Source organism: Vanessa tameamea, chromosome 10 (genome assembly GCF_037043105.1).
Source record: "Vanessa tameamea isolate UH-Manoa-2023 chromosome 10, ilVanTame1 primary haplotype, whole genome shotgun sequence".
Taxonomy (NCBI): Eukaryota; Metazoa; Arthropoda; class Insecta; order Lepidoptera; family Nymphalidae; genus Vanessa; species Vanessa tameamea.
Window position 1 is genome coordinate 4,829,813 of NC_087318.1, and position 20,444 is coordinate 4,850,256.

Here is a 20,444-nt window from a genome sequence, read left to right on the forward strand (position 1 = left end):
TTGTAAAATTTACCTACAATAATTAAAGAGGTACCTACCAAGTGCCTTTATTTCTAACATAATATACCTATGTATCAATTTTATATAATTGAATAATAGACTATCTTAATTCAAAATCACAGAATACTTGTATATTTATTTATCTACCCGTTATTAACCTTAATAAGTGATTATTAAATTTTAATTATAATATAGAATATTTATACAAAATATTTGCCGTTGGTATGTGATTCGCATGGTTACCTGCAGATTACGATAAATTCAATCGATTTCAAGCAATTTTTTGCATAGGGCATCAATTAGTACCTACTACCGAGCATTTAAGCACCTAACCTATTATACGGACATTCTATATAGTGAAGGTAGATTATCTCATCAGAAAAAATCCTTTCAAGGAGGTTTAGCTTCAGGCAGGTCGCTTTTAAAACCTTAAAGTATGCCTATAACTCATTTTTATGCTGTGCTATACCACATTACCGAAATAGTAGAGGTATAGAATGGGAACGAACGATTAAATACATGATACAATACATTTCTTTTCCTAAATTAACAAACGAATAGATTTAAGGATCGACCAATAACTTGATTTATAAGAAAAAATGGTGTAACTACTTAATATTTAGTAGAATATCAATCAAAGTCTTACTAAACTTTAGTAGTAATGTATGAACTACAAAACATTGTTGCGAAACATTTCATTTAAAATTTTACTAATAAAATTTCCTATGAATTTACGTTTATCATGTTTTATGTACCTACTAAACATTATACAAATACATTGTATCGCAATATAGTTCATTTTATTTTTAACTATCTGTGTTTCAAAAATTTGCTTATGTAAGTCATGAATTTGCTTGTAAACTCAGCTGTCAGGTGATACCTTAACGCGAAGTATGCTACTACTCTGAAAAATATTGTAAAACTTAGTAAACCGATTATTTGCGTCTCAAAATTATCAGTTGCCATTCCTAAGTCTCTCAACAGAATTTTGGATTCTGCGTATAAGCAAAAATCGGCGTTACAATCCATAAGTGGGCGTTTATGGTACAATGCTAGACAAAATCCGGTTAAACCATAGCGTAGATATGACATTGACATGAGGAATTTCATTATTTTTTCAATGTATGGTCCGAAACCTGTGCCGTAACAACACAAAGCGAGCAATGGTGCTACAGTTGCAGGACCGACGATTGACCCGTTCTAAAAAGAAAAATAGAATTAAATTGTCTTCGAAATGATTTTGATCACATTTTTGTAACATTTTTGATATTGTTAAAAACTTAACAAGACTTACGGTAGCATTGAACATAGAACCGACAAGAATACCAAGTCCTTCAGAGCAAAGACCTATCAAGATGCCAGTGATTGTAAAAAGAATTAGCCGGTCCATTTCCATCAGCTGGCCAGACATGAAATAGCATATTATTATGAACACTGTTCCTAATATAACCTGAAAAAGAAATACAAAAATCCTCAACTTGTTATCCTATATGAATAATGTACGAGTATATGCATAGACTTAATAGTAACCCGGCACACTCATATTTTTGTCTAGCCTTGTCTATTTATATATAGGGTTATTGGTAATTCGACGTATTCCTGTTAGGACGTGATAGGGGTGACTATTTGCGATAATTTTAACCCCCATAGGCATGATGCAAAAGTGAACCATTTTTGAGTTATCGCGTTTTTTAGATTTTTTCAAAATAAGTCAAAAATGCAACTTTAAAAATGTATTTAAAAAAAAGTATCAATTAAAATAAACGATTAAACACTGGATATTTTTCAATATTTAAACAATAATTATCGGTCCAAATTTAAAAATGCGAGACGGAAAACGATATTATTTCAATATTTTTTTTATTTTTTAAAATTATCGCAAATAGTCACCCCTATCACTTCCTAACGGGAATACGTCGAATTACCAATAACCCTGTATATTTTTTCTACGTTTTGCTTTGCCCTAGATTTTTAAATAAATACCTACTTAGTGCATATTAGACATAATATTTTAGATTTTATGCATAAGTTTGTAAATTATGTAAATTTATACGTTTTGTTATAAATAATCGGTCAAGAACATGAGGCAAGTTAAATTACATCTATTTCGGAGTGACATCTCGACAGCCGCAATCTGCCAAAACCACACAATTTGCAGGCGAGTTCCAGTTGTATGCTCATTGTATTTCATATTATAACAAAGTGTGTTAGCAATTACATTTATAATGTAAAATTAAAGAAACTATTACCGTATTATCTTTTTTAATTACAGTTATTTATTGATTATATATAATTCATTTTCAAATTAGTGAAAGAAAATTCGATCACAAACTGAGAAATTATGCCGGTATGATACCAATATTTATAGGAGACGCTAACATGACATTTAATATTCCTTGTTATTGTATAATTGTGTAATTAGTTGCTTAACTATCACACCCAGATAAGATCGTTTGTTTGTTCATTTAAATCTTAATAAATTAAGGTAGAAGAAGTATGTATCGTAATAAATTAATAATGAACATTTTTAATTAATAAAACCTTATTTAAAAAAATAATAATTTCAAAATATTTGTATATGTTCGAGTTCATTTATTATATGTGTACAAGTATACATACCATTATTGGAAATGTCGATAGAGTTAGTGCTGCATAATATGCTTTTAAACTGTACCATCCATTAAAATATTCCCGTCGTATCATACGAAGCTCCAACGGAACTAAAAATATTTGGACATTATTTATAATTTAAAAACATACTTTAAAATGTTGAAAAGTTTGTTTGTGTGATCGCGATAATTGCGGAATATAATATATATATATATATATATTTATGTTATTGGTTGGCGGACGAGCATATGGGCCACCTGATGGTAAGTGGTCACCGCCGCCCATAGGCAAAGGCGTAAGAAATATTAACCATTCCTTACATCACCTATGCGCCACCAACCCTGGGAACTAAGATGTTATGTCCCTTGTGCCTGTGATTACACTGGCTCACTCACCATTCTAACCGGAACACAACAATACAGAGTACTGTTATTTGGCGGTAGAATATCTGATGAGTGGGTGGTACCTACCCAGGCGGGCTTGCACAAAGCCCTACCACCAAGTAAAATGCTAACACGAGTTGTTAAATTCTGTCTGCATGGTTGTTGCCGTGATTTTCTGAGCTTTCTCAATAAATGGGCTACTTAATACTTATCACAAAGATATCCTAGAGTTCATTCAAACAATCCCTTCAGTTTTATATAATAATGTATAGATTGAAGTAATCATCACTTTACATTATCACTTTCCATAACAATGTTTCGAATATAGATTGTTCGATGAACCGTGGTCCCAAAAAGAGATCCATTAGGATAACATGAATTGTAGAAAGTGATATAAAAAGGTCTTTCTTAGTGACCCGTCTATGTAAATAGTTTTAAAGCCTTCTTTCGGATATTAAGCTATGAATACATGGCAATATATTATTTTTGTCATAAATATATTTGTATTGTTATGAAAGGGCACGATCGGGTCATTTGAGGTGGGATATGTTTTTTGCTCGCAGGTAGGTATTCTGATAATAATTAAATAAAGGTGCATTTAAGAATTTGACTACAATAATTAGGATGCGAGTTTTCAACATTGTATGATAGGGTAGGGTACATCGAGAAATAATTTTAATTCTTATATATCTTTACAGCGATTATTTGGTATTATTATGGTAAGCCACAGCCCATTAATATTTTCGGTGAAAAAAAAAAAAGATTAATCATTTTATGAGAATAATGATGTTACGTCTCCTGTAATTACACTGGTATTTCCATCAAACAGGGATATAGCATTATAAATTATGGCTGTTTGGTCGCTGTTCATGAGTGGTGTACCTAATATGATGAACAACAAACGAATACTTTCTTATTTAGTTGAAGAAATTGGAAGTTTATTTCGAAGTTTATTTTTGGAAATCAATGATTTTCGTTGTGATTGAAATCAAAGACAATCTTACTGGACAATTTATGTACCTAATAATTAAAATATTTATACTTACACAATAAGACAGGTATCATGATGTAAGTGTACATGAAGAAGACGACACAACTAAGGCAGAACTTGAAATTGGTTATAGGATTTCCTCCGTCATTACCAATCAAAAAGAAAATTCCCCCTACAAGCACAGCTGCACTTACATGGTGTATAAGTTGAATCCAAAGGTTAAGCTGAAATATTTAAAAGAATTGACATCAGTTGTTCTTTTTGGTGTGTAAAATACTCTTTACTCTATATATAATCTTAATTTTCGCTTTCCTGAAAAACGTGGGAATAATTTCGTATAAAGGGACGGTCGTATAACAGGAAGGCGAGGTAGCGCGTGCCATTTGATTAGAGCCATATCCATATGGCTGTGGATGTGGCTTGTTATGTATATTGTTTCATAATTTTAAAGTTAATTAATTAAAAAGGCACCACTGTCACCTCATTTAAGTTTCTTGATATTTTGAAAATTAACATCTTTGTATATTTACACAAAAAAAAAAAAATTATTATTATGTTGTGATATGTATATATTTAATACTAGTACCTAATTAATAAAAAATATAATATAAGTATTTTCCTAACATAGGTATAAGAACACCCAAAATAATATAATACTCTTTCTTGTTTGGATTTTTATTTTTACAATAAAGCTATGAAATAGTCGAAAGACATTGTAATAAAAAAATATACTATTATGAAGTCGTAGCATCGGTAGATAAATTTCAATAACAATTTGCTTCTTACCGAATTTCTGCTAGATTGTTTGAACATTCGATAAATCAATATCGAGAATTGTGTCATGAATGTAGTTGGAAACTCCATTTTCTGCATTTGTTCTTTAGCGACGTGCTCCACAAATATCCTCTGTATGGATTCGTCTGAGTGCAGTACCGGTTTACTATCAAAGCGAGAAAAATAGTCTGTATTTTATTTAACGTACGTAAATACGTTTTTCTTATACAAAATCATTTTTAGAGATTTAATTTGATCCACAAATACATTATAATTGGGTTTAAGTATACCTTCTAAAAATTTGATAATGGTTGAAACTTTCGACAATAAACAGGTTCCACCAAAATACATAATAGACATTTTATGAAGTAACTGTTCCTCGCGGCGTCATCCGCGTCAATTTTCTTAAGTTAAAATCCCTACCTATGTCCTTATCCATATCCCCGACTACATCTAAGTAAATATTGTACTAAACGAAAAATAATATCAATTTATCATGTATCGTTTACTAACCGTCCGCCTCTCACAGTCATCCGATCAAGTCTCTTGGAAAGTTTTCCATTTTGACACAGTTCCGACATTTGCGCCGCACTTTCCGAATTTCCAACTAGTGTCTCCAGGATGAAATCGGCTGGATTGTGGGTGGTTGGACAGATGTGTCCAATTTCTGCACAAAATGGCACGAGGAGTGGAGCAGCACCCTGTAATTTATTGTTTAAAAAATGACTAACATGTGCTTAGTTAATGTGTTAGTTTGGAATCAATGGTAATCTGTGACTTGACAACAAGGCAAAGAAACGCACTCTGTCTGAGATATGTAAACAAGTTTCACTTATTAATTTATTTTTTAATCTACTAGAAAATTAAGAATGAGTAGCAAAGTTCATTCATCAAAATTAATTGACTTTAGTTGCGTATAGTTATGAATATCAATCGAAGAGGTTGGGTTCAAACACGGCATCCGCTACTGAGTGCGTTCAACGGTGAAGGCAAACATGTTGAGGATACGCATAATTGTCGGAAGAAACATTAGCATATAACGTAAACGACAGCTAGTTTATATTGCTTTCTAAGCGATAAGACTGTTTTTGTTCATCTTTTCTTGCTTATGTGTTTATAATTTTACTGCACTTGAATTGACTTTATATAAATACAATAAAGAGCATCTAACTTGACTTCATAACTAAAATTATATTCAATTACAAAATTGCTACACATCATCTAGCATAAACACCTAGTAAATTTTCATATTTATATTGAATAAAAGAACAATTTAAAATGAAACAGGAAATTTAGCTAAACAATTAAATGTCACGCAACGCATTTAGAAACTCGGAAGCAATAGAGATATTTTTACCGCCGACATTTATATGAAGAAGTAATTACTTTAATGTCGATGACAATTAGTAATTATATTAACAGTATTTATTACCTTTTTTTTCTTTTTTATTTGTAACTAATGCAACTTTAACATATACAAAACATATTATCTTAGTCAGTTATGGGTGGGCACGGCCCCTACAAAAATTTTACTTGTCATACTTAAAACTTTATAATATTATGTCCTGTATATCATATTAAAAAAAAAAAACACTTTTTTAAATTTTAATTTTCAACAATTTACTTGGTATTAAAAATAAAAGTATGTACATTATAATAAAATCCTGGCTACGCATATGACGGAACATATTGTGAATTTTTAACTCGTAATATATTCAATCTATTTAAAACATACATATAAAAGACATAAAGAAAGTATACCGTTACCGTTTCTATATAGATATTACAATTTTATCGTTTCCTTGAGAAATACGACTAATCGTAAATACAGAATGGAGAAAGCTTTTAAGTACGAAATACTTTAAATGGCTCTAAATCTTCCTTTAAGGTATATTAAATATTATTTAATACATCTCTGAACGCATACTTACTAAATTAACAAATTTTTATTTGTTACTTCAAAAATAATGTTGGTCATTAATAATGTATGTCATTCATAATAATTATACTATTATGTATATCGTCTATGCGCCTGCAAAAGTCGCTGTGTGTTTTTATCTTATTTTTATATTGTATGCCGTTTTAATTAAAATTTCAACGATTAAAACGGCATAAAAATCTAAAAATAAGAAAAAAACACAGCGACTTTTGCAGGCGCAACGACGATATATAATATAAGAAATTATACTTATTTATTAAACATTAAAGATGTTTAAAAATAATATAAAAATAGAAATGAATTTTGTTAAATTTAAAAGTTCTTATATAGACCTGAGATAGAAATACAGAAATCAACGAAAGTGGGGATTACTACGAAAGTTTTGAAAGCTTTATTCTACTTGGAAACTGCGGACCCGATAATAAAAGTCACAAATAAGATGTAGTGGCAGGGAAAGAAATATGAAAATTGCAAGAAGTTCGGAACTACGCGATAGTTTTATTTCATGGTCTCACGGAATGAGTGTTAAATAATACTTTTTAACCGTTTAAGTTAACATACTTATTTCATGAACATTGGATAATGTGGTCTTACACCAGCCTTGATGTCAGATTGTCGATTTTTAGTTATCGAGCTAATCTCAATTATCAGTGTGACTAAGGATTTTATTTTTCACATTTAAATTTTAATGTTTTGCTCGAAAAGATTATAAACAAAATATTTTTTTATGCACGCAATACAGCGATTTATCTTATCGATTAGTGGCGATTACTTCTAGAAAACCTTATACCAAATGTCATTATTTAAAAAAGATATCAACAAATCGCTTCAGAGTGTCAGAGTTCAGAGTTCAGAGAGTGCAGTATTTTTAAAACGAATACAGATTAAACAATAAAATTTAAGCACTGAATTTTTATGTCTTTAATTTAGTTGATTACTCTTGAGATGTTTTAGGATAAGCTAAGAGCATTCCAGTTCAGTTGCTTAGTACTCGTCTTCTCAATTAATAAACTTACAAAGCTATGAAATTTGCCTTAGTGACAGTTGAAGGAGATTACAAAGGATCGTATATACCCATTGAATAGAAAGATAAACCAAATTCAATTTGAATAAGATCTTGATTAAATGATATATATATTTTTTTATATTTATAAGTTAATTTTTAAATCGATTTCTTCTTAAAATCTTAATCGTCCGTATAACTTCGAAGATCTCATTGAATAAATAATTTGATGCGGGTTAAAAGTTTTTGATTGGCACATTCGGTACCGCTGTCAGCTAAGTTAATTAAGCCACTTCAGTACAATCAAACTTCGTAGTTCCGTAGGCGGGAAATATTACGGTCTATTAGCTCAGTCTGATGACTTTGGCAAAAGTAAAATTCTTGCGTAGAAATTTCACTGAGCTTGAAGTTTTTAAAGACATTAACTGTTTTTATTGTGACTTTATAAATATTTACACTACAGGAAATAGCAAAAGACACTACATTACGATAACATTAAGAATATTTGAAGATTTTCTGCAGGTTACTTGGTGGTAGGGTTTTGTGCAAGCCAGTCTGGATAGGTAGCACACAATTATCATACATTCTAACGCCAAATACCAATATCCAGTTTGAACGGTGAGTGAGCCAGTGTGACTATACACTGGCTAGCCACAAGGCACATAACATTTTCCCTAATGTTGGTGGCTCATTGGCGATGTAAGGAATGGTTAATATTTCTTACAGCACAAATGTCTATGGGCGGTGGTGAACACTGCGTTGGTGGATCATTTGCCCGTCCGCCTGCCTATATCTTAAAAAAAATCTATCTAATAAATATAACAAAGGTATTTTCGTAATTACGGAATGATTTTTCGTTATATTCTGTTATCTTATTTTTTTCTGGAGTTAAGAATAAATAACGCGGTTCTAATAAGCAGTTGTTTACTTTGCCTTTAGGTTAATCCGGCCTCTGATAGAGTATAATATATTTCTTCTGTACAAAAAATGTTATATGGTATATGTATTCTAATAGAATAACTATTTATTTTTATTTATGTGACTTGCTACTACATATTTTCAACGTTTATTACACATTTTTTTTTAAATAAAATGTTATATACCTATTATTCTTACAAATAGTTGTGTTTATAATATTGAGGTTGCTTTCTGCGTCTCCTTACAATGAAAGTCTGTCTCCGATAATTTGCCCACATGTGTATGTAAAAGTACCTACATTATTTTACATTTACATTTTTTATATTTAAGAGAAGGGTATTTTTTTTGCATGTTACATCTGTCCATTATTATTGTAAAAACTATGAAACATTCATTAGATTTTCAAGGCATATTTATATGTAAAATGCTCTTTTTTCCACCTGTCATAATACTAGCGCATTCTTTTCAAACCGAATCAGTGCTATCTACAATAATTTGTACAATATTTGATCCAGACATATATATATATATATTTAATAATATAAATTATTTTTTCCAAAACTATTAATAATTATTTAAAGATGTGGACAGAGGTTTTTCTTGTTGCACTAGCTAGCAAGACTGCCTCACTAGTCGAGGGTTTAGCTTTTAAGGAATTTAATTTTTAATCTCTTGGATTTAAATTAAAAAACCGAGTGTAACCAACAAATCGTTTTTAGATGTTTCCACGTTAGGTAGAACTAGGCGAGTGTATGCTTAATGACAAATAAAACATATTTATGTAATAGTGAGATATGGTTTAGACCTTATTTGACGAAGCAAATCTTTGTTATGTTTTCCATCACCACCAAACAGGAGATATATTATATTATTATAATAACAAAACTAGTGTATGAAAGCAGACAGTTATTGATCTCGAACTCGCAGTATTCGGTTAAGATTTTTCCAACCACTGGGCCATTTCAACCAGCTATGTAAATATGTTTAGAAAGCATTTATTTATACATTTTTTACCTGGTAACAGCATAGTCCTCTAGCCAAAACGTAAACTCTATCAAAAAGCGAGAACAATGAGGCCGACGGTTGATGTATTGTGCATATAATCGTTCTGCCTTGTCGTGAGAGGAGTCGTAAAAGCACAACCAATTGCCGGATAGATACCACGTCGAGTCCGCTGAGAACAAATTATGTAAAAAAAAATAATTGGTTTATTGTAAAATTTATTTTCGGTTTAATTTCAACGTTTTCATAGTTTCAAAAATATCATGTATAAAACTTAAAATTGTAAGTCATAAGTAGGTATTTTAAAACTTTACGTTCATACAAATATTTTTTTAATTCTCGATGCATTAAAAAAAAAATTACAATTAAAACAAAAAAAAAGGCAATTAAAATTTTAATTGCTTTATTGTTTTATAAAGTTATAAAACAATAAAGCAATTAAAAAGATAAAAAAAAAAAACTCTTAAAAAACAAAACAAGACGAGCTCAAAAATGTAATAGGTATGATATATACCGATTACCTTACCTTATTAATTTTTCAGATTATTATGATCAAATTCTATTATCATTTAATACACACAATTCGTTCGTGTCCAATCTTAAGTATTCCTTAAAATATGCGTATTTTATTGTTATGTAATTGTATATTAGACTGAATCAGAACACAAGTGTAATGTTGTGTAATATTTTAATTTTCTTATAATAAGTATATGTATTTGTTCTGATGGTACAGTATTCGAGTTGGAATATTACTTTTATAAGTATATTTTGTGTTCTTTGTGAATATTTTAAATTTTTTAGCAGTTTATCTCCATACCATTTCCACATACCGAAATAATTAAAAGTGAATAATTTGGTATATCTTTATTTTTAGCAATGAGTGGTTTTTGAGTTTATCGCAATCCGTGACAGAGGCAGTAGGAACTTAGTTTTAAAATATATTGATGATTTGTTAATATTTTCTTGAATTTTTATTTAATCCTGATTTATATTCAAAATTTAAATTCAACTCCTTAGGAAGATAGGTAAAGCTCAATTATGTACAAAAGTTCATTTTCGTAAACGAAGCGAGTTTAAAGCTCATTATGTCTTTCATGTAATTTTATTGGACTGTAGGACAGATAACGCTAAATTAATTTATATTAATACGTTTATTTAAAAAAAAGAACAAAATACCATTAATTACATATATTAAATAAAAATGACATTTAATATTTTCAGTTGATTCTTTTGGTTTAGTATTATTTTTAATTTAATTTATTTCATAAATATATTATGTTGTATATATAGTTGTAAGGATTTTCAGTATTTAATTGTTAATTTTTAATTTAAAAAACGTCAAGATTTATTTATTTATAATATTTCTCAATATTTCATACTATTTTACTTTATGGGTATGTAATCGATTTATTAAACAATGAGCCTAAAAATATTCCAATTTATAATGCAGCAACGTGGTATTTCAGACAATTCTGTCAAATGCCACGTTGGTGCATTATAAACTGTCAGTTTCAGATTTAAACCGAAATGTATTAATTAAATTAACATGTTATGTGTAGTTCTAACCGAAGATCAAAAGTAAAAATTCGAGAAGTAACAATTGCTACATCCAGGTTTGTTATTCGACGGTAAAAAATATACTATGGACACATGGCAATCGAATGGACATACCAGTATATTGAAAGAAAATATGAGGTACGAAAATATGAACCTTTCACTCGAGAATATACATTTCGGCAGACATAAAACATAATTAAGTCCTTTATTATTTTCTATAAAATAAAGATAATGTGATAACGTAAGAAACGATTTTACAACAATTTTTTAGACCATCCCTACTGACAGCGAAAGGATTGTCTTTAATGTCGCTCGTAAAATAAACATCGCCATTTTAATGAACATTTCTACAGCTGGAAAATATTTTAAAATTAGTTCATGCCATTTATACAGGCTGATGCTACATATATATATATGCACTGCGGCTTGTTAGATGTATCCAACTTTAGGCAGCCAGTGTCTACAACTACTTGAATTAAAATTATAGTGCTGCTAGTTTAAAGTGTATATAACGATACTAAAATCATATTGTTTTTTTACAGCTTGTGTATTTTGCACCATCATATATAGTCGAATCTCCTTAGAACGATTGGGTACGTAACGAAAATCTTTATCGTAAATATCTGCTGTAGGTAGGTACTTACTGTGTGGTCGCATCAATCTGAATAAACAACGAGCATTTGCGATATGAAACGATTCATATGTAATATCTGTATTGAATACAATTACTTATCTGCATTAAAATATAAATTGAAACAAGAGAATTCACTCAGCACTATAAGTTTTGACGAACATTTGAAACAACTGCTAACAGAATAAGTTTGTTTAGAAAGTCGAGTGTGTCTAAAGCATTTCGCCACTGAGTTAGACCGAAATTTATAGCCTAAAACATTTGAAACTTTATACAAAACATACATATGCTGAGTATAATCTGTTACATAGTTGTGACTGGATAAGATTACGTTTACATTTTGATAATCCAAAATGTACAAGTAACTTTATAAGGTATATCAAGAATGCTAGCTTAATTACTTTAAGTTTTACTTTTAATGAATGAGCTTTGTATTTTCAGAAAGATAAATTGCCCGAGGGAATTGAACAGATTTCGATTTTCTTAGCACGGTTCAGTTTTATCACCAATAAAATGCTACGGCGGATGTGGTGATTAAGCCAATTACTTCTAATTGTGTACATGTAATCTTGAAATCAACGTTACTTGTGTTTTTCTGAATGCTTGATGAAGGTTTATTTTAAATGAACATAAAAATGCATTGTATATCAATGGTTTAATTAAACTGATATTATGAAGAGGTAGGTTTTGAGGGTGCTTGTTGGTATTGAACTTCCATATTATGATAGTACTGTCCAAATGAATGCTGACAAAATTATAATCAATACAAGGATAGAAGGTTTGAAAGATGCTGTGAAGCTACAAAATGTCTTCGTTATACATTTATAAAAATGTCCAACGGCATTCATATATTTTTAAAAGATACGGCAAATAAAGATAACAAATGTTATATTTAAAAAAAAAAACTTTAAATTTAAGCAATTTATTTGTCAATTATTATCATTGTTGTTATCATCCTTACTAAAATAAATTTAATAATAATTTTATTATTCGCATTTGAAATCTACAAAATTCTATTAAAATTTAGATTATATGATTTCAATTACGTGTGAAACATTGAAAATTAGATAACTAATCAAGATATTTTTATCGTTTATGTCTTTAGAAAATGTCCTCTTAAACCGTTTTAGTCAAATCTATTAAAATAAATCAATATAATTTATATTAATGTATTGTATATTTTAATAAATTCCATTTTTTCTGAATTCTTCAATTGATTTATCACCAGCAATCACAAATTTAATATTATTATTATACATATGCAAAATTGTTACACTAAAATAACACTACGCGCGTAATTTATAGAGTATATTATTGTAAATATGATTATAATAAATGTTCGCATAAATTTGTTATAATGTAATTTGTATTACTTCAAACTTCATTTGTATTCGTGACTTCACGTCCATAATAAAAGATTACTTATGTATATGTATGGTAAATTTCAAAATGCCATATTATATCGTGATCCGAGATAAATTTAATCAAAACGTTTATAAGATTTTCCGTTGTTAGCAGTTCATTTGCATATTTTATAATACACGAAGTAACTTGTATTATGAAATTATATTAACAAATCATCTCGTAATTTTTATCTTTTGTATGGGGTTATTTTTAATAATTCAATATTGCAAATGATTTTTAAATATTTTCCTTTTCAGCATATCGTCTAAATGGACCAGTTTCGTCAATCATATATGCTAATGTTGGGATAACGAATCAGATATCAATTTAAACAAACAAAGTCAAACAGTATTTGCGTATTTATGGATCAGAGTTCCGTGATAAAATTTATGGATTATTTAAATTTATTGATATTGGAAATGTGGATTAAACTTTACGAAGTTCGTTTATCAAATATTCAACGGACTTAAAAATATTATCGAATGGTTTTTATGCGTACCTATACTGTAAGCGGACTCCATCTTGATTTTTTAATTATTAGTTGCGGATGATATTCTCAATACTGATTTATGATTTTTTTAAATATTTTGATATATTGTTGTTATCATTATGTTTGTTACCTAACGTTTCGTGCATAAATAATATATAAAGTTTTAATTTGACTCAATATTCAGAATACATTTTAATGTAGGTAATGTGGTATATAATTACTGGAGAGTTTGTATGGTTGAAATGGTCGAGATTTAATATATTTTACTCAAAAATGGAAATATAGGAATAAGTTTATTAAGTTAAAATATTTTCAAATCTTTAGTACATTTAAATACTTGTGTTTTTTTTTTATAAAAATTAAGGTATATTAATCTCATCATTCCTATCATCTTCATTAGTTTTTATTTATATTGAGGGTTTTAATTATTTTCATAACATTTACTCCAGGCACATTTTTAAATGTAAAAATTAATTCTATAATTGGAAACGTTAGTTAAAAATGTAGTCATAAGTTGTTTATAGAAATCTGGTGTAAATTCAATGTGTATTTTATCAGATATTTGTTCTAATTATGTATTGATATATCATCGGATCGGCTGAAGTTCTTTTAATAAATGAACTTCAGCTTGTTTAATGTTTTAAAATTAATTAATATAATAATAGTCCAAAAGGAGAAGTAGTAAAAATAGTACACCCGAATACCGCGTCGTTCAAAATTAGGTAAGACATGGAATTCTTGATGTAATTATCCTTTGGGCATGTAATTGCACCGGCTCACTATGTCGGGTTTCCTTTAAACTGGGAAACTGAAATCAAAATTGATTACTCATCAGAGTAACTAACAAAGCACTACCACTTATAAATTCAAAACAAATGGATGTAAACGAGTTAATCGACATACAAACCACATAATATACAAGTATATAAGGAATTATTTTGTAGGTTTATCGTTTTATATATTCCGCTATGAAAATGCAAAGAATTTATGATACTAGCTTTGAAATAAATCTGAAAACTTCGTGTTGTTAAAATGAAGAGTTTATTTTTCTGCTTTAAAACTAAAAGTACGCATTGAAAAATAGCAAAAGTTAAAAGTATTGTAAATTTAAAATATTTAATCTGTCTTTGTTTGTTAATATATTAAAAAACTGATTTTGTCGACTACATTACATTTGATAATACAGTGTAGTGCAGAATATGACCAAGTGTTGATGAAAACCATTCCATCTCGACATGAAGATGTCGAATAACCAGGCTAAGGGTAAAATGTGATGCTCATCCATCAATCGAGCACGAAGCTTTTTCATAGCAATTCACACTACGCTAACCAAAAATATTGGTAAATGGAATAAGGACAAGCGAATAACAATAATGAACTAACTCTAAAATAAATGGCCAATAGTTTATCATCATTATCATTATTTATTACCCTTTAGACTTTTAAGAAGAATCATAAAAATAAGTAGATATTCTTCTTTTTGCGATCTATTGATCGCATGTTCTAACATGTGCTCGATTCGAGTGAATGCTATCTAGATAGCTTCTAAACTAAGTCGATTTTCAAAGTACGTAGTTAATTTGGTCTAAAAACACTTACATGATAGTCAAAATTATCTTTCATTTCAGAATCCCTTGAATAGTAGGCATTAAGTCCTGTTATCATTTTAGATGCATATGTAATATGTTGTATTATTTGCATTCGCAAATTACAATAATGATAATTAGATTTTTAACTTACGTGGTAGGTTCATCAAGAAAGATAATTGGTGGATTGTTAACCAATTCTAGGGCCACGGAGAGACGTTTCGACTGACCCCCTGAGAGATGATGGGACATGGAGTCTCTATGATCCCAGAGTCCGAGAGTTTGAAGGATTTCTTCTACCTAGTATACAAAAAATAAAAACAATTATAAATATACGTTCAAGATGAAAAAACACTAATTTGTAAATTCTTCGTAATAAATCATACCAGTTCTTTAGTTTTAGTTAAGTTAAGCTTAAGAATTTAATAAATCAGCAAATAATATTAACAATTATCTTTACAGTTAAATTTTAAGATTGTCTTGATTTTTATACAGATACCCTTGTTTCTATAAACTGTTCGACAGTTTTGTTATTTAGTTTCGTAATTCTTTTAGGATAGTAATGTTCTCGATTATATTTACTGTTTATAGAAATATGAGTGAATGAATTCTTGTCCTAAAGAAAACTGATCTAGCGATTAATCATTCGTTCAATGTACCATCAATACTGCTTTTGAATTCAATATTACGCATTAGTTGTAGTTTTAATAGCGAATATTTATTTAATATTTTATCGATACTTTTATTTAATATTTTAGAAGTGACAATTTACTTCGTATTTTTTTAATTTAACCTTAAGTTACATTCATATAGTTTCCATTCGGAATAGCAAAATTGAGGATGAGAAACTTAAAAAAAATATATTGTGAAAATTATTTTTACTGTTAGATATATCACTTTAATTATCAGAATTTGATAAATATTTTTTTCGAAACACGTGGAAAGTTATTTGAGAAGTGAACAAAACAATATTTGATATTTCCAAGGTAAATTTTACGTAAAAGTTTGTATTACTTAAATAAGATATTGGAAATCCTACAATTTTATGAAAGACTAGGATGTTTCATTTCAAGGTCTTTTCATTATTTCGTAGTAGGGTAGTATGTAGATAGACAGAAAAGGGACTTTAAGACATTAAATTAGCGATGTGATAGAGGAGTTTACTAATTTATAAAAAAAAAACAGTCTATAAATATCCCACGTTTGGGCAAAGGCCTCTTTTGTTCTTAAGGTGAATTTTTGGATACACATGTAGGCAGTATTTCATCCGACACGTGCGGTCCATATGATATTTATGTTCACCTTGAGCACGAGATGAAATTATAAACACAAATTTAGTATATGAAAATATTATTCAGATATTCTCTTCGCCCACGATTGACAGCGATGACGGAGCGAATCATTAAAGGTAAGGAGGAAGTGTAACCTTATTAATAATTAAACATCAATCATATCATTATTATATTAAAAAATATATATTATCTAATTTAGAATAAAAACGAATAAGTACAAATCGTTATAGTGAACTATAAAAAAAACATTAAAGGTTCATACACGAGAATATATTGAAATAATAAATCCTGTTTACAATTCTGTTTATTCTACGTTCTGCTGCTTATCCTAATTACTCAAAAATCACCATGACCTGAAAGCGGTGGGTCGTAACGACCTCGGCTAGGATATTTCATACATTACGAGTACGAACTACGCCAGCAAATTAGCTTGATATGTGAAAATAAGCCGCCGGAATGTTTTGACCGAAATGTAAGCATAGCATAATATGAAAGAAAATTAAGAAATGAAATGTTTTGAAATTAAAATATCGATATAAATATTTATTAAATAAAAGTACGAGATTCTTTTTTTTAATTTACTATTGTATACAAAAAATATATAAATATATATTATTCCTTTTTTTTTTAAATAATTACTTTGGTTGTCACTTAGAAGTTAAGGAAAAAAACGTACTTTTCTTAATACTATTTATAAGGAATTAAATCTTAAATTAATAATTAAAAAAATATTATTACTAAAAATGTATTATATACCTATAAAAAATATAAAAATATATGAGCAAATGGCATTTTTGCTGTACAACATGAGAATAATTCTTTACTAGGTGATTCGAATTTCAAATTTTCTTTTTCTTCTCAACAATAGTTTTTTCTTCTTTTTACAGCGTATTATGGTGTAAATGAATATATTTTTATCATAGATCCCTACTTTTCATTTATGAAATTATTACCATTGTTGTTTTGGATTCCTTTGTCGTTTACTGGTAATTTATAGTATTCCACGTTTGTAACCGATATGAATCATGTAATATATCGGAAAATGTTCAAATGTATTTATAATTGTTGAACAGGAAGAAGAGCGAATATATTAATATAATTATATGATTCGTAAGTTTTGATGAACTTTCGGTGAATTAATTTACATACTTAACTTTGATATGGAAATTTGTAAACTTAAAGTAAACGAGATATAATAAAACTATACAGACATTATTTAAATTATAAAATAAAATATGCCATGCAAATGATTGTCCTGTGTCCAGGACCAGTATTCCTAAGTAAGCGCCAACTCGAGGGTCATCGGAAGTCTGGACCAGTTTCTTAGTAATGTCATTTATTATTTTTTGAGTATCTGACGATCATGAACCATTAGGTCATTAGTTTTAAAACCTAGAACCATCAATTCATACTCGTTAGATAAAAGTGAGTATTTGCAGCTCTTTAGTATTTATGCAGCTTCAACGAGTGCACCAGTTTTGCATGATCTCTGACTCTGTGATGTGATACTGCCAGCGTGTATACGCAAGTATCCCACACAACACGTCCAATCGGACGTGGCACTATTATACATATATATTCTTTTCTCCCACTATAATATACATGCTCACACGTCGCGCGTATATTTTATACTTCGTTGCTGTACCTTTATTATTATAAGAATAAGAAAAATACATTGTTCTCTATGTACTTATTTATTTCACTTAAATTATAAATTCTCTCACTATCCATCAATTTCGATGTTTCACATCTGCGAGGCATCCCTTGACGACCATATTATTTTGTTTTATAGAATTAAACCTATCTTTAGTAAATAAAAATGCGAATATCTATGTGTTTTGCGATATAACGCTATTTACTCAATATAATTCTAGGTAAGGCATCTAGACGGGTGTTTCGTTAAGAAATAAGTCGATTTCTCAACACTTGAGTATAGTCCCTTTCAAATACTGCTTCTTAAAGTGCTTTAAATATACGTATGTTCAGGTATGTGGCGTATTACGAAATAGTCGTTTCCTGCGACATTGCCATTCGGAACCAGCTAATTTTTTATAATAAGCTATGTTTTGTAAAAACAAAAATATACCTTTTTAACATACTCGCTTATGGCATTTACCTTTAAACTTAGTATCAGCATTATAACTATCGGCTTAATTTATCTGTTCTTACTATTTTAAATGCTTTTAATAAATATATCCTATTATTAATGATATTTGATTTGATTCAGTTTTTTTTTTTACAGAAATGAGTTGTTCTCATCAATTTTAATTTATTCAATAAAGATATTTATTTGATTATATAATGTGAATTAAATGAAAATGATCAAATAAAATGTGTTTGCTACGTTCGTTAAAATCGTTTTGACTACTAATATTTAAAGGTCAATCTTCAAGTCAACAAAGTTAATAATAGTTACACTGTCTTCTAAGGCTAGATCAGCTAAGAATATTGCTTTAAAGAAGGATGAATTCTGATGGATATGAAAATATTTTACTCACTATGAGTTCTTTTTCGGCTCTCCCCAATTCTTTTCCGAGTTTGAGATCAGCGGCTATCATCATGGACTCGTTGACTGTGAGCCTGGGTTGCAGAAGGTCATCTTGCATAATGTAGCTGCTGAGTTTCTTGAACAACCTCATGTCTCGCGCATGACCATTGACCGTGATCCGACCGTTTACACCATTTGAACTGGAAATAATAAAATTGTTTTTTTTTTTAAATTATATGATAGCTTAAAAATATTTTACGAACAATTAATATCCTTTTTTTTTTAATATGTGTGTGTAGATTGGCCTGACGATAAGCGATTACAACTGACCATAGACATTAACGCCGTAAGAATTTTTTACCATTCCACCGCCATCATCGCCAATGCATCGCCAATGCACCACCAACCATGGAAACTAAGATGTTATGTCTCTTGTTCCTGTAGTTACACTAGTTCTCTCTTCGTACAAACCGGAACACACTACCGGCGGTAGAATATATGATGCACTCATCATGTTGCTCGGCTTGCACTAAGTCCTCCCATCAAATAAAGATATAAGGCAGCTTTTACAAGGCACGGCGATTGTGCCTTGATCGAACTCATACATTACTAGTGTAAACGGCACGGTCACTGTGCCGTGACCATGTGCATGTGAAAACAAACTATTATAGCTTTGCAAATTTGTAATATAAGGATGACAACTGCCAATGCTCATGCTAAGGAAGATTGCTAACCCAAAAGTTAGTCAGCTTCTCAAACACCGCGGCGTCCCTGATTTTTAGGATAATTTTTAAGGAATATTTAGTATATAGCAAGTCGCTTATAAATAAATATTGGACAACGTCACAAACATTACTCTAATCCCAATGTAAGTAGCTAAAGCACTTGTGTTATGGAAAATCAGAAGTAACGACGGTACCACAAATACCCAGACCCAAGACAACATAGAAAACTAATGAACTTTTTCTACATCGATCGGCCGGGAATCGAACCCGGGACCTCGGAGTGGCGTACCCATGAAAACCGGTGTACACACTACTCGACCACAGAAGTCGTCATAATTATACGGAGGCTAATAGCTTGGAGCAGTTTCGGCCTTTGCTACATTTTTCTTTGCATTGAGATATTGCATCGATTGCGAGGGAAACGCTATAGTGTAGCTATAGTTTTGCTGTTGCTGTTGCTGTTCGCAAATTTACCAATTTTAAGCCCCCATGCTTCGAGTTTGGTTAATCTTCGGGATCCCTCGTCTATGACCTTACTGTATAAGGAAGCTTACTTGCAATTTATAACTTACACTTTCTTAAAGAGTTTTAACTAATGTTGATTTAATAAACATAAGTTAAAACATTGTTGAATCTGAGATAATATATTTA

The 20,444-nt window shown here is 29.6% G+C and overlaps 1 protein-coding gene across 1 annotated transcript in view; it reads right to left on the bottom strand.

The window, feature by feature from the left end:
• Nucleotides 1–78: 78 nt before the first annotated feature.
• The window catches only part of LOC113404416 (ATP-binding cassette sub-family G member 1-like), a 72,890-nt gene continuing 52,524 nt past the window's right edge, over nt 79–20,444 (bottom strand). The window contains exons 3-11 of the mRNA XM_026645304.2: nt 19,079–19,268; nt 15,443–15,588; nt 9,633–9,792; nt 5,272–5,459; nt 4,771–4,924; nt 4,040–4,208; nt 2,620–2,720; nt 1,295–1,450; nt 79–1,200 (exon numbers count right to left, since the gene is read on the bottom strand). Coding sequence (XP_026501089.1) covers nt 811–1,200; nt 1,295–1,450; nt 2,620–2,720; nt 4,040–4,208; nt 4,771–4,924; nt 5,272–5,459; nt 9,633–9,792; nt 15,443–15,588; nt 19,079–19,268 — 1,654 coding nt within the window. The 3' untranslated portion in view covers nt 79–810. The remainder of the gene's footprint in view (nt 1,201–1,294; nt 1,451–2,619; nt 2,721–4,039; nt 4,209–4,770; nt 4,925–5,271; nt 5,460–9,632; nt 9,793–15,442; nt 15,589–19,078; nt 19,269–20,444) is intronic.